This window comes from Oncorhynchus masou, chromosome 21 (assembly GCF_036934945.1).
Source record: "Oncorhynchus masou masou isolate Uvic2021 chromosome 21, UVic_Omas_1.1, whole genome shotgun sequence".
NCBI lineage: Eukaryota > Metazoa > Chordata > Actinopteri > Salmoniformes > Salmonidae > Oncorhynchus > Oncorhynchus masou.
In genome coordinates this window covers 22,798,412-22,812,913 of record NC_088232.1, presented here as the reverse complement: position 1 = coordinate 22,812,913, position 14,502 = coordinate 22,798,412, and the positions used below count along the sequence as shown (strand labels likewise).

The 14,502-nt window shown below is 43.5% G+C and overlaps 2 protein-coding genes across 3 annotated transcripts in view; both read right to left on the bottom strand.

Moving 5' to 3' along the window:
* LOC135507957 (tyrosine-protein kinase receptor TYRO3-like) overlaps positions 1 to 1,523 on the bottom strand; it is a 30,554-nt gene extending 29,031 nt beyond the window's left edge. Inside the window, exon 1 of the mRNA XM_064927792.1 lies at positions 999 to 1,523. Within this exon, the coding sequence (XP_064783864.1) occupies positions 999 to 1,053 (55 nt within the window). The 5' untranslated portion in view covers positions 1,054 to 1,523. The remainder of the gene's footprint in view (positions 1 to 998) is intronic.
* A 156-nt stretch (positions 1,524 to 1,679) lies between these two features.
* Positions 1,680 to 12,823, bottom strand: LOC135507959 (leucine-rich repeat-containing protein 57-like). Of its 2 annotated transcripts, none has more exons than XM_064927794.1 (6): positions 12,601 to 12,823; positions 12,040 to 12,273; positions 11,729 to 11,864; positions 11,262 to 11,530; positions 5,329 to 5,514; positions 1,680 to 4,807 (listed from the first exon to the last, which is right to left on the bottom strand). In XM_064927794.1, the coding sequence occupies exons 2-6, from the start codon at positions 12,121 to 12,123 to the stop codon at positions 4,766 to 4,768; spliced, it is 717 nt and encodes a 238-aa protein (XP_064783866.1). In that variant the 5' UTR covers positions 12,124 to 12,273; positions 12,601 to 12,823; the 3' UTR covers positions 1,680 to 4,765. The 2 variants fall into 2 exon arrangements, with proteins under 2 accessions (XP_064783866.1, XP_064783867.1); XM_064927795.1 differs by having other exon boundaries at positions 11,262 to 11,440.
* Between the last annotated feature and the right edge of the window lie 1,679 nt (positions 12,824 to 14,502).

Below are 14,502 nucleotides of genomic sequence, written 5' to 3'. Positions count from 1 at the left end.
TCTACAAGCAGAGTGAATGTTATCATTATATTGAATGTCCAGACCACTGATTTCACTACCATATTCATTTAAAAGTGGAGTGGGGAAAGACTTGGGCAAATAGCCTAGACAGGCCTATGGAAAATACTTGGGTCAAATGTATACTGTAGGCCAGGGCTCCCTAACTGGCGGCCGGCATTTGGCCCCCAGGTGGATTAATTTGCCCCCCCCCATGTTAAAAAAATAGATATACACACACATATTTTTTTTAACAATTGGGGAGGAGGGGGGGGGGCAATAAGACTGTAAAAACACCAGGAAATCAGCTCCAAGTGATTTTAATTTAAGTAATCTGTTACCAAGTATTCCCACTCATTAGATAGACACGTGATCTTATACAAATGTAAGCAAGGTTTGAAATGATTATGTTTTAGTCAAACATTATATCTGTTTGGTCTTTTTGCAGTCTACAAAATATTTGTAATTATGTCGACCACCCACTCCAGAAAACAAATCGACACCGCGACTGAATCTAGTTGATGATCCCTGCTAGGCCTATGTAAAAAATTGTTCCCTTGTAAACATTTGGAGCCAATATAATAGTCCCAAAACAGCAAAGCCGAAAATCGAATAAACATCTCAAATACTTGAGTATTGGTCCGAATGTTTTGGACCCAGGTCTGGATGGGGAATAAGCAAATGACCTAATTTTAGGAAGAAATATGTGCCGATCCCTGGCTATGATCACTCTTCCCTTGTTATTGTGCCCTATTTAAAAAACGTTGTTACAAGTCACACTGTAACATTTGGAAAGATTAGCCCCTACACTAGCACTCAATTGCGTGCAGAAAACCTAAGCGGTGGACTTGGTCCCTTGTTTTGGACTATCGACCACTGAAATAACATCGATCTTTGTTGACAAACATATACGCGAAACGGAGTTCAATAAACTAATCAAAGTATAACCAAATTAGACATTTGAGTAGTCGTGCAGTCAAGGGATAATTACTCAAACTTACCATGGATTGCTCTACTATTTTGTGCCAAGAGTATGATCCAAAGATAAATGGTCATCTTTTCAACATCTGGTTCACAGTTTGAGCCGCATATTCACAAATCTACGAATTCCGAAGTTTTGAACAGTCGAAGCCCTGCGCTACTACATGTCCCTTCGGGCAGGGACTCCAAAGTAGGTTTCCGCACTGGAAAGTCACTACTTTGAGATTTATAGGGAACAATTCACCCAGGCGCGCTGATACAATTCACCAAGACCGAAATACCAGTAAATTCCTGTCCGGGATGATAAACAAAGTATATGTTGTTTTCTTTCCCCTCGTTAAGTAACCGACCACACTTCTTCAGATAAGTTGACGTGGTGATTTACACGTTGTTTTTCGAGCCTCCTACTACATCAGGGTGTATTCATTACGTCGGTTGATTTGCAACATAAATCCTTCACTCCAAACGTATAACGAAAACGAGTTTCCATTGGACAAATTGAGTTAGGTCTCCCGTTTGCTTCCGTTAGAAAAACGTTTTGCAACAGAAGTATCGTAGTGAATAAGCCTCTGGACAAAACGGTCAGTGTCCTGAGGAATGTCAATGTGCATGACCGCCGCCTAGTGAGAAATCTGTTCGTGTAACACCTATTGAACCTACAGAGACAAAGGCAGTTGTAAAAGCAATTGTATTTATATTTAATGGGAGAATTTGTAATGAGTTGCAGAGTATATTAGGTTACTGCAAATAGTACACAAAAATAAGGTTGTGACAATCTAATGTGAAGTGGTCTTTTTACTGTACACTCGCACAAAGCTAGGATGGCACCAAAATCGAATCCGATTTAAGGAAACAAACTCAATTTAAATATTAAATAGAAACATTAATAAATGCAGTAAAAGGAAAGATTAAAGTTATGTAAATATGTTAATACAGTAGATTGGCATTACTCATGGAGAGTATTATGTTACAGTTCACTTCCATACATATAACTGAACATCAGGTGTATTTCTTGTTAATGACAGCCTGCTGGAGCTCCTCCTTCATAGAAAGGACCTCTGAGGTTGTCGTCAATCTAGTAATACAGGTTGAGATGCAGAGGCCCTTGTCAGACGAAATAATGTGAAGAGGATCCATTAACACGTGTTTGAGGGTCAAAATGAGACAAGTGGGAGGTGGTCATATTTTGTGTTTTTCTGATATGATCACACTTTCAAAAAACAATGACAAATTATTTACAGTTAAATTAGAAAAATTGTGAGGATGTGTTCAACAGATATACTGAAAATAATAAATAATACAAATCAAGTCCAAATAATAAGACTAGCAATAATTGAATAATAAAATAAAAGAGTATGCTTGCTAAGAGTCGAATGGATTGGTTTACATTAAACGCTGTGCTTTTCTTCATTCTTTCCCAGCATAAAAAAAATAAGCTCTGGTCCCGCGTTGTGTGCGGCTTGCCGATGCGGAACCTTCCTCAACTGAAAATAAATTACCAGGACCCTAGCACCAGAAAACCTGGGCTGCCCATTCCAGATCCACAGAATAAGCAAGCCTCTGTGCATAAAGGAGTTCTCTCATTCTGGGTCTATGTAGTGCACTGCTTTGACATTCTGTAACTCTGTACTACAGCTTTCATTCACTTGCTGCCCACCTGCACCATCTCTTATAGGCAAAAAAGTTACACTTAGGCAATCTACCCCAGCCAAACCCTCCCCCTAACCCGGACGACGCTGCACCAATTGTGCGCCGCCCTATTGTACTCCCAATCATGGCCGGTTTTGATACAGCCCATGTTCGAACCAGGGTCTGTAGGGACACCTCTAGTACCAAGATGCCGTGCCTTAGACAGCTGCACCAGTAGAGACCATTTTAGCACAATGTACAGTCGTGGCCAAAAGTTTTGAGAATGACAAATTTGAATTTTCACTAAGTCTTCTGCCTCAGTTTGTATGATGGCAATTTGCATATACTCCAGAATGTAATGAAGATAAATCAGATGAATTGCAATTAATTGCAAAGTCCCTCTTTGCCATAAAAATAAACGGAATCCCCAAAAAACATTTTCTACTGCATTTCAGCCCTGCCACAAAAGGACCAGCTGACATCATGTCAGTAATTCTCTCGTTAACGCAGGTGTGAGTGTTGACGAGGACAAGGCTGGAGATCACTCTGTCATGCTGATTAAGTTCAAATAACAGACTGGAAGCTTCAAAAGGAGGGTGGTGCTTGGAATCATTGTTCTTCCTCTGTCAACCACGGTTACCTGCAAGGAAACACGTGCCATCCTCATTGCTTTGTACAAAAAGGGCTTCACAGGCAAGGATGTTGCTGCCAGTAAGATGGCACCTAAATCGAGCATTTATCGGTTCATCAAGAACCTCAAGCAGAGCGGTTCAATTGTTGTGAAGAAGGCTTCAGGGCGCCCAAGAAAGTCCAGCAACCGCCAGGACCATCTCCTAAAGTTGATTCAGCTGCGGGATCAGGGCACCACCAGTATAGAGCTTGCTCAGGAATGGCAGCAGGCAGGTGGGAGTGCATCTGCACACACAGTGAGGTGAAGACTTTAGGAGGATGGCCTGGTGTCAAGAAGGACAGCAAAGATGCAACTTCTCTCCAGGAAAAGCATCAGGAACATACTGATATTCTATAAAAGGTACAGGGATTGGCCTGCTGAGGACTGGGGTAAAGTGATTTTCTCTGATGAATCCCCTTTCCGATTGTTTGGGGCATCCGGAAAAAAGCTTGCCCCGAGAAGACAAGGTGAGCGCTACCATCAGTCCTGTGTCATGCCAACAGTAAAGCATCCTAAAACCATTTATGTGTGGGGTTGCATCTCTGCCAAGGGAGTAGGTTCACTCACAATTTTGCCTAAGAACACAGCCATGAATAAAGAATGGTACCAACACATCCTCCGAGAGCAACTTCTCCCAACCATCCAGGAACCGTTTGGTGACGAACAATGCTTTTTCCAGCATGATGGAACACCTTACCATAAGGCAAAAATGATAACTAAGTGCCTCAGGGAACCAAACATCAATATTTTGGGTCCACAGCCAGGAAACTCCCCAGACCTTAATCCCATTGAGAACTTGTGGTCAATCCTCAAGAGGCGGGTGGACAAACAAAAACCCAACATTTCTGACAAACTCCAAGCATTGATTATGCAAGAATGGGCTGCCATCAGTCAGGATGTGGCCCATAAATTAATTGACAACATGCCAGGGCAGATTGCAGAGGTCTTGAAAAAGAAGGGTTAACACCGCAAATATTGACTCTTTGCATCAACTTCATGTAATTGTTAAAATCTTTGACACTTATGAAATGCTTGTAATTATACTTCAGTATTCCATAGTAACATCTGACAAAAATATCTAAAGACACTGAGGCAGCAGACTTTGTGAAAATAAATGTGTCATTCTCAACTTTTGGCCACGAATGTACTATAAGCATAACCTGCTTCGGTTAAATAACTAAAGACAACATTTTGGTGAGAAATTAATAGCTAAGTATTCAATATGCAATTTCTGAATATCATTAAAGTGAGTGCACTGTCAATCGTTCACATAGTTCTCTGTCACCATCATTTGTGTCCTGTTGTTTTCATACGCAGTCCTGTAGCATGCTCTCGATCAGTCCTTCTCTACAGTGGTCCTTCTCCGTTGTAACCTGTTGCCGCAGCAGTGCAGAAGCCATATTTACTGTAGTACACCACAACCACTTAGAGAGGGTGCTTGAGGGTAGATCACAAGCTGGACTCAGGGGGATGCTCTCTATCTATTGTTCAGGCAAATTTCTTTTTGGTTGCAGTGAAGCGCTCCATGTACTGTGGGGTAAACAAATTAGATGAACAAATAGGCACATCTGGGGCTGCGACACCACGGACAAAATGAGAACTATAAGATACGCCCTTTGAGTAAGAACTGAATGGTGGTCTAATTTGAGTATGATAATAGGCAGGTGGTCCTATTTAATGGTTGGGGCTATATTTGACCACAGATTATGTCAAGTGCAGGGATTATGACTAAAAAAAGAATAGCAGTCTGAACCACAACTTTCTTCAGTTGATCCTTCTCAACATTGAACAGGAAATCCCATTATTGTTTAGCTAGAACACCACTCTTTAGAAACAGTATTTGTTTCTACGCTGCTCACAAAAATTACGTCAACCATGGGGAGGAACGATATTTAAAACAGTTGAGTTTGAAAACGCATGAGCTGTTTTGTTTACAATCGATATTAAAGACAGCATAGAGCAGTAGCTTGATTGTTCCTTGCTTTAACCTTGATCATTCATTTAGCAGCGGGCTGAATGTCAAAGAAACAAGCATCTGTTTCACGACTCACCTTCTCATACCCTTCCAGGTCACGCATATTCTTCACCTCAAACAGGTTGCCCTCCACGGAGAGCAGGGACACCTGGGAGGTGGTGAGGATGGACACAGGGATGGAGGTGATCTCCAGACAGTTCTCATCCAGTCTCAGCACCTTCAGCCTCTGGCAGGTGGACACCTCTGCAGACACCACTGAAATCTGGGATCATCATTTATATAAACAGCACAAAAACGTGTTGGTCCCATCTTTCATGAGTTGAAATAAAAGATTGCAGAAATGTTCCATATGCACAAAAAGCTTACTTCCCTCAAATTGTGTTTACAAATGAAATGTTTATTTGTCACGTGCGCCGAATACAACAGGTTTAGACCTTACAGTGGAATGTTTACTTACAAGCCCTAACCAACAGTGCAATTTAAGTTAAAAAAAATAGGTATTAGATAAACAATAGATAAGAAATAAAAAATAAAAGTAAAATGACAGTGAGAATAACAGTAGCGAGGCCATATACAGGTGGTACAGGTACAGAGTCTATGTGCGAGGGCTCCGGTTAGTCAGGCTAATTGAGGTAATATGTATGTGAATGTATACTTAGTGACTACGCATAGATGATAAACAGAGTAGCAGCAGCGTAAAAGATGAGTTGGTGAGGGGGGCTGGACAACAAGCAAATAGTCCGGGTAGCCATTTGATTATCTGTTCAGGAGTTTTATGGCTTGGGGGTAAAAGCTGTTGAGAAGCGTTTTGGTACTAGACTTGGTGCTCCGGTACCGCTTGCCATGCGGTAGCAAAGAGAACAGTCTGACTGGGGTCTTTGACCATTTTTAGGGCCTTCCTCTGACATCACCTGGTGTAGAGGTCCTGGATGGCAGGCAGCTTAGCCCCTGTAATGTACTGGGCCGTACGCACTATCCCCTGTAGTGCCTTGCGGTCGGAGGCCAAGCAGTTACTGTACCAGGCAGTGATGCAACCAGTCAGGATGCTCTCGATGGTGCGCTGTATAAACTTTTGAGGATCTGAGGACCAATGCCAAATCTTTTCAGTCTCCTTAGGGAGAAAAGGTTTTGTTGTGCCCTCTCCACGACTGTCCTGGTGTGTTTGGACCATTCTAGTTTGTTGGTGATGTGGACACCAAGGAACTTGAAGCTCTCAACCTCCTCCACTACAGCTCTGTCGATGAGAATGGGGGCGTGCTCGGTCCTCCTTTTCCTGTAGTCCACAATCATCTCCTTTGTCTTGATTGCTTTGAGAGATGGGTTGTTGTCCTGGCATCACCCGGCCAGGTCTCTGACCTCCTCCCTATAGGCTGTCTCGTCGTTTTCAGTGATCAGGCCTACCGCTGTTGTGTCGTCTGCAAACTTAATGATGGTGTTGGAGTCCTGCCTGGCCATGCAGTCGTGGGTGAACAGGTAGTACATGAGGGGACTGAGCACACACCCCTGAGGTGCCCATGTGTTGAGGATCAGAGTGGCAGATGTGTTGTTACCTACCCTTACCACCTGGGGGAAGCCCGTCAGGAAGTCCAGGATCCAGTTGCAGAGAGATATTTAGTCCCAGGATCCTTAGCTTAGTGATGAGCTTTGAGGGCACTATGGTGTTGAACGCTGAGCTGTAGTCAATGAATAGCATTCTCACATAAGTGTCCCCTTTGTCCAGGTGGGAAAGGGCAGTATGGAGTGCAATAGAGTTTGCATCATCTGTGGATCTGTTTGAGCAGTATGCATATTGGAGTGGGTCCAGGGTTTCTGGGATAATGGTGTTGATGTGAGCCATTACCAGCCTTTCAAAGCACTTCATGGCTACGGATGAGAGTGCTACGGGTTTGTAGTCATTTAGGCAGGTTACCTTAGTGCTCTGGGCACAGGGAATATGGTGGTATGCTTGAAGCACGTTGGTATTACAGACTCAATCAGGGACATGTTGAAAATGTCAGTAAAGACACATGCCAGTTGGTCAGCACATTCCCGGAGCACACGTCCTGGTAATCCGTCTGGCCCAGCGGCCTTGTGAATGTTTACCTGTTTAAAAGTCTGACTCACGCCGTCTGATCACACAGTCGTCCGGAACAGCTGATGCTCTCATGCCTCAGTGTTTCTTGCCTTGAAGCAATTTAGCTCGTCTGGTAGGCTCGTGTCACTGGGCAGCTCACGGCTGTGCTTCCCTTTGCAGCCTGTAATAGTTTGCAGGCCCTGCCATATCTGACAAATTCCACAATGTGGAAAATAGTCAAAAATAAAGAAAAACCCCAGAATGAGTAGGTATGTCCAAACTTTTGACTGGTACTGTAGATTAGGTACCTGGTTAAAATTGGTGCACTCTATCTGTTAGCTGCTAAAGGCACTTTATATCACTCAAAATGTCAAGCATCTGCCTCTAACCCTAGGAAACTATTTCCCACCTTCTCCCCACACCTTAAAATCATCCACCCCCTCTCTCTACGCAGACAACTTTGTCAACCACTTTGAAAAGTAGGTAGACGACATCCGCTCCTCATTCACTCAGCCTATTGAGTCCACCAGTCCCACAGAACCTTATTCCTTGATCTCTCTCCCCTCTCTCTCCAGATGAAATCCTGCAACTTGTGAAGTCTGGCAGCCTGACAACCTGCCCACTTGGCCCCATCCCCTCCTCCAGACCATCTCTAGAGACCGTCTCCCATTCTTCATCCCTGACTACTGGCTGCGTCCCCCCTGACTTCAAAATCTTGAAAGTGCCGCCTCTGATAAAATCTCTCGGTATCCCTCTCAGAACGATCTTCTTAACCTTAACCAGTCAGGCTTCAAGACAGGTACATCAACCAAGACTGCTCTTCTCCAGGTCATGGAGGCTCTCCACACTGCCAAAGCGGACTCTCTCCGTTTGATGGTTCACAGTGCCTTTAATACTATGAACCATCAGATCCTCATCTCCACCCTCTCAGGGCTGGGCGTCTCAGGCTCTGCACACGCTTGGATTGCATCCTACCTGGCAGGCCGCGCCTACCAGGTGACATGGAGAGGATCTGTGTCTGCACAACGTACTCTCACTACTGGTGTCTCCCAGGTCTTGGTTCTAGGCACTCTCCTCTTCTTTCTATACACCAAGTCAGTCAGCTCCGTCAAATCCTCACATGGTCCTTCTTATCATTGCTATGCAGATGACACTCAACTACTTTTCTCCTTCCCCCTTCTGACACCCAAGTGGTGACACGCATCTCTGTGTGCCTGGCAGATATTTTAGCTTTGATGTCAGCCCTTCCACCCCGACAAGACAGAGCTGCTGCTCTTCCCCCCCGGTGGAAGGCCTGCCCGGTCCAAGACTTCTCCATCCCGGTTGACAACTCCACGCTGTCCCCCTCCCAGAATGCAAAGAACCTTGGCGTGACCCTGGACAACACCCTGTCATTCTCTGCAAACACCAAAGCAGTAAATCACTCCTGCAGGTTCATGCTCTACAACATCCATATAGTATAACCCTACCTCACACAGGAAGTGGCGCAGGTCTTAATCCTGGTACTTGTTATCTCCCTTCTGGACTACGGCAACTCGCTGTTGGCTGGGCTCCCAGCATGTGCCATCTAACCCCTGAAACTTATCCAGAACGCCGCAACCCACCTGGTGTTCAACCTTCCCAAGTTCTCCCGCTCCTCCGCATACTACACTGGCTTCCAGTTGAAGCTCGCATCCACTACAAGACCATGGTAATTGCCTACGGAGCAGCAAGAGGAACAGCCCCTCCCTACCTTCAGGCTATGCTCAAACCCAGAGTACTCCATTCTGCCACCTCCGATACCTTGGCCTGACAGCAGACTCACTGCCCATCTTCTGAAAACGTGAAACCCTACCTCTTCAAATAGTGTCTTAAATAATCTCAAAGCACCCCCCATCTCCTTTTGTGAACTTCGCACCTGATCCCCCCCCCCTCGTACTAGCACTGACTTTGCTGATAGCAAGTTAATTGAGGAAAAATGTACTTACTATGACTGAGATATTTGGCTGTCTTAAGATAAATACAGTAACTATAAGTCGCTCTGGATGAGTGTCTGCTAAATGACTAAAATGTAAATGTAGGGAATACACAGCTGTACATTTCGATGAAACATGGTGAAGCCCCAAAATTGCATTCCTTGGAAGCCTGTGTTTCAGACATAAGGAAGTGGATGGCTGCAAATGTTGTACTTTTAAACTCGGACAAAACAGAGATGCTAGTTCTAGGTCCCAAGAAACAAAGATCTTCTGTTGGATCTGACAATTAATATTGATGGTTGTAGTCATCTCAAATAAAACTGTGAAAGACCTCGGCATTACTCTGGACTCTGATCTCTATTTAGACGAACATATCAAGAATATTTCAAGGACAGCTTTTTTCCATCTTCGTAACATAGCAAAAATCTGAAACTTTCTGTCCAAAAATGATGCAGAAAAATTCATGCTTTTGTCACTTCTAGATTAGCTCTACCTTCCGGGCTACCCAGATAAAGCACAGAATAAACTTCAGTTAGTGCTAAACACGGCTGCTAGAATCTTGACTAGAACCAAAAAATGTGATGATATTACTCCAGTGCTAGCCTCTACACTGGCTTCCTGTTAAGGTTAGGGCTGATTTCAAGGTTTTACTGCTGACCTACAAAGCATTACATGGGCTTGCTCCTACCCATCTGTCCGATTTGATCCATACCTACACGTACGCTACAGTCACAAGATGCAGGCCTCCTTACTGTCCCTAGAATTTTTAAGCAAACAGCTGGAGGCAGGGCTTTCTCCTATAGAGATTAATTTTTATGGAATGGTCTGCCAATCCATGTGAGAGATGCAGACCCAGTCTTGACCTTTCAGTCTTTATTGAAGACTCATCTCTTCAGTAGGTCCTATGATTGAGTGTAGTCTGGCCCAGGAGTGTGAAGGTTAAGGGAAAGGCACTGGAGCAACAAACCGCCCTTGCTGTCTCTATCTGGCCGGTTCCCCTCTCTCCACTGGGATTCTCTGTCTCTAACCCTATTACGGGGGCTGAGTCACTGGCTTACTGGTGCTCTTCCATGCTGTCCCTAGGAGGGGTGCGTCACTTGAGTGGGTTGAGCCACTGAGGTGATCTTCCTGTCCGGGTTGGCGCCCCCCTCGGGTTCATGCTGTGGAGCAGATCTTCGTGGGCTATACTCTGCCTTGTCTCAGTGTAGTAAGGTTGGTGGTTGAAGATATCCCTCTAGTGGTGTGGAGGCTGTGCTTTGGCAAAGTGGGTGGGGTTATATGCTGCCTGTTTGGCCCGGTCCGGTGGTATCGTCGGGCAGGGCCACAGTGTCTCCCGACTCCTCCTGTCACAGCCTCCAATATTTATGAATTTAAGTGTATATATTTATTTATTTCTCACTCACTCACTCAGAGGAGATAAACCCTAGGACCATGCCTCAGGACAACCTGGCCTGATGACTCCTTGCTGTCCCCAGATCACCTGGTCATACTGCTGCTCCAGTTTCAACTGTTGTGCCTGTGGTTATGGAACCCTGACATGTTCACTGGACGTGCTTCCTTGTCCCAGACCTGCTGTTTTGGACTCTCTCTCCACCGCACCTGCTGTCGCTAACTCTGAATGATCGGCTATGAAAAGTCAACTGCCATTTACTCCTGAGGTGCTGACCAGTTGCACCCTCTTCAACCACTGTGATTATTATTATTATCTGACCCGGCTGGTCATCTATGAACATTTGAACATCTTGGCCATTTTCTGTTATAATCTCCACCCGGGAACAGCCAAAGAGGACTGGCTACCCCTCAGAGCCTGGTTCCTCTCTAGGTTCTGGACTTAAGGGAGTTTTTCCTAGCCACCGTGCTTCTACATCTGCATTGCTTGCTGTTTGGGGTTTTAGGATGGGTTTCTGTACAGACATTGGCTGATGTAAAAAGGGCTTTATAAATAAATGTGATTGAATAAATATGGTGCCATTTGAGATGCACCAATAAACACCTGATTACCTGGTTCTGGTTGAGATTGATCTCAATGGCCTGCAAGGCTGCCACCTCAGCAGGCACCGCCTGGATGTGGTTCTTGGACAGGTCCAGAACGTCCAGGTGTCGTAGGGAGCCAAGGCCAGCAGGAAACTCCCGGAATTTGTTCCCTGACAGGCTGAGGGTGCGCAACGCTTTCAGCTGTCCTACAGTGATAGGGAGCTGCGTCAGGTGGTTCCCGTTCAGCAAAAGAGTCTCAAGTTTCTTCAGCTTTCCAATTTCATCTGGAAGACTTGCTGTGTACACACACACACACACACACACACACACACACACAGCCTAGCTAAAGAAATTGATTGAAGCAGATGAACGCACATAAATAATCAATGCGAGTAATGGTCATTCATTATTCAGTGAAAGCAAGGTTTAGAAAATTTGTCAACAGATGCTGTCGTGTGACAGACGATAACGTTGAGGATGCAACAACCACTTACTGAGTTTATTACAGTTTAAAGTCAGACTCTTCATCTGAAGGAAGTTTCCTATGGCAGCAGGTAGCATTTCGATCTTGTTGGAGGACAGATCTACAGTCCGCAGGTTTCCAGTCAACCTCTGGAGCTCCTCTGGGAACTGAAATACATTAGTGGCAATAAAAATACATACTTTCAAACCATCCAAGACAAAAACTGAATGGAATTCAGCAAAATAAACAAAGCACCAGTTATAAGGCTGTTGTGGAGAGTGGACATTTTAACAGTCAGACTATAAGATGATAGGATGTGCTCTGTGTGTGTATGACTGTTACCTCGGGAAGACCTTTCCCTGTCAGCTGAAAGATCCCAGTCTTCTGTGAGTTCTCCAGGTGGGCTTTGATTGCATTGTTCCCCATCTTTGTTGTAGTTACATGGTGATGCGGTCCTCCTAAGTGATGGTCTTCAACTTGACAGTAAGTCACACACTTGTAATTATCTAACCTATTATTATGATGGTGGTGCCAGATAATGTGGGTCTGCCTGCTACTTGGTTTTCAGTGTGGCCCCTGTAAGAGATCACTGAATTTGTATTCATCACGGCTGTAGGCCATTAGGCATTAGCTGACAAGCAAGGAAAGGACGCATGAGGTCAGAAGTTGGTTAGCCATTGCTGCCATCTTACTACTTACTGTCCGGCAAACTGAGACGTTCATGCAAATTATTGACTTTAGAAGTATTCTGTCTATTAGCAAAGGGTAATAACGTTATCTGTACTTTCAAATACAATTTTCCGAAATTATGGTAAATATTTGGAGGATACTGTTAGCATAGCTAGCGAGTAAGACCAACTGGGATTTGTTTACAGTAGTTAGCTAACTGATAACGTTACTTACCTTGCGGGCTGATTTGAAGTCCTTCTCGTGCAGTAAATTACGTATCTGCAAATGGTAACTAACTAACATATTAGGAACATAACTATGGGGATTGTTGGACTAGTCAAACCTAAACAATTAGCTAGTCGCCTAGGACATACTGTAGCTAATCCTGCATCTCGAACAACAAACATGTCGCTGGGAAGCCAGCAGTTTGTAGTGGTGGGTCGTTCGTGAACGGATCTTTTGGATACATCCGTAAGAAAGCCGTTCATTCGACTCCTTGATTTGCATACTGGTTTTTGAGCAATTTATTTTTTGCTGCAGATAAATTACACAATAATTATCTATAAAGGGTGAATCCTGACTGCATGAACAATAAATAATGGGGAGCGCGTCAATCTGGTCCACGCTGAATTTTCTTTTTTTTTTGTATTGCGTAAAAAAATCGAATAATTTGGTCAGTAAAAAAAAGTATTTGAACGCGAATTTCACGATCTGACATACATTGGATATTTTCATTTCCTTCATGGGTCTAGAACTTCTAGGTCGATGTTTATTGTTTTTTTGAGGTCGGTTTGTATTTGACTATTAAAAAAATAATCAGATTTCAGTTGGATTATTTTATAAAATAATGACGTTACAATGATTTTAGGAATTCCTAAACCAGAAATAGTGAACATTCATTGCCAAAGCATTGAACATATTCCATTGTCTCTGGCAGGTAGACATCAATATAAAAATATGTCTCTGAAGGGGTCTTTGGCCTGGTTTGCTAACTACCTCTCTCAAAGAGCGCAGTGTATAAAGCAGGGATGCAAACTGGTGAGGGCCCAAAAAGGTGATACTTTTTTTTTTTACACTGAAACATGCAAAAAAAAATCCCTGCTATGGAGGATAACTTTTTTTTTTAAATATCAGCTTTAGAATGCTAATTTCTTATGACTTAGGCTGGATCCTTTCTTGAAATGCAGGTTTTAACTAATTAATCAACAAATTATATGATCTACATGATCAGTCTGTGTGCAAAATAAAAAGTGGTTAATGTGAACCTAACTCGCAGCTAAAAAAATTGATCAAAACCAATCCAATGTTATTTGTTGCCAAGCTTAGTGGTTAGAGCATTGGGCCAGTAACCGAAAGGTTGCTGGATCGGATCCCTGAGCTGCCATGGATCAAATCCCAGAGCTGACAAAGTAATAATCTGTTGTTCTTCCCCTGAACAAGGCAGTTAACCCACTGTTCCCCGGTAGGCTGTCATTTTTAATAAGAATTTGTTCTTAACTGACTTAGTTAAATGAAAATAGAATAGAACACTTTTGACCACACACATCTAAATATTGCACTTGGGGAAAAAACATCTGAAAGTAGAAATAGAATGAAACAGGCATTTATTTTTGCTCTATTATAGTGGGCACTATAGTAGACATTGATCAAGTGCACCAACAAAAAAAATGTTCACTGAGTAAAAAATGTAATAATCTTCCTCACTCACACACACGTGTTACTCTGTGTCAAGTTCAACACAACAAAAGCAATGTCTTATTACATTGTACACTTTCTGCCTGTGGACATCTGTTCTACAATGTGTCAGCAGCAGAGCATGAGACCCGTTGTTGGCATAATTGATCTCTTTCAGGCAGAGAGTACACCTGGCATACCCCATTTTATCCACTGTATTGAAAAAGTGAGAAAGAGGAAAAGTGCGTGGTGTTCCTTTCATCTCAAATAAAATTGTATTGTCACAAACACATGGTTATCAGATGTTATTGTGAGTGTAGTGAAATGCTTGTAGTGACATCCAGTTTAAGCTAGGCCCAGTTCCAGCTAACGTTACATTTAATCCCTGAATCCACTTGTTTAACAAGCAATGCCTCATTTTCAATTCTAATTCTCTCATTCTTAAAATTAACCACATACTGT

Bases quoted from the DNA above. Each gene is read 5' to 3' on its own strand.
- LOC135507959 (XM_064927794.1), bottom strand. From the start codon at position 12,123: ATGGGGAACAATGCAATCAAAGCCCACCTGGAGAACTCACAGAAGACT. The intron at 11,865-12,039 runs GTAACAGTCATA...AATGTATTTCAG, and splicing joins CAGGGAAAGGTCTTCCCGAG to TTCCCAGAGGAGCTCCAGAG. The intron at 4,808-5,328 runs GTGAGTCGTGAA...TTTACCCCACAG, and splicing joins ACCTGGAAGGGTATGAGAAG to TACATGGAGCGCTTCACTGC.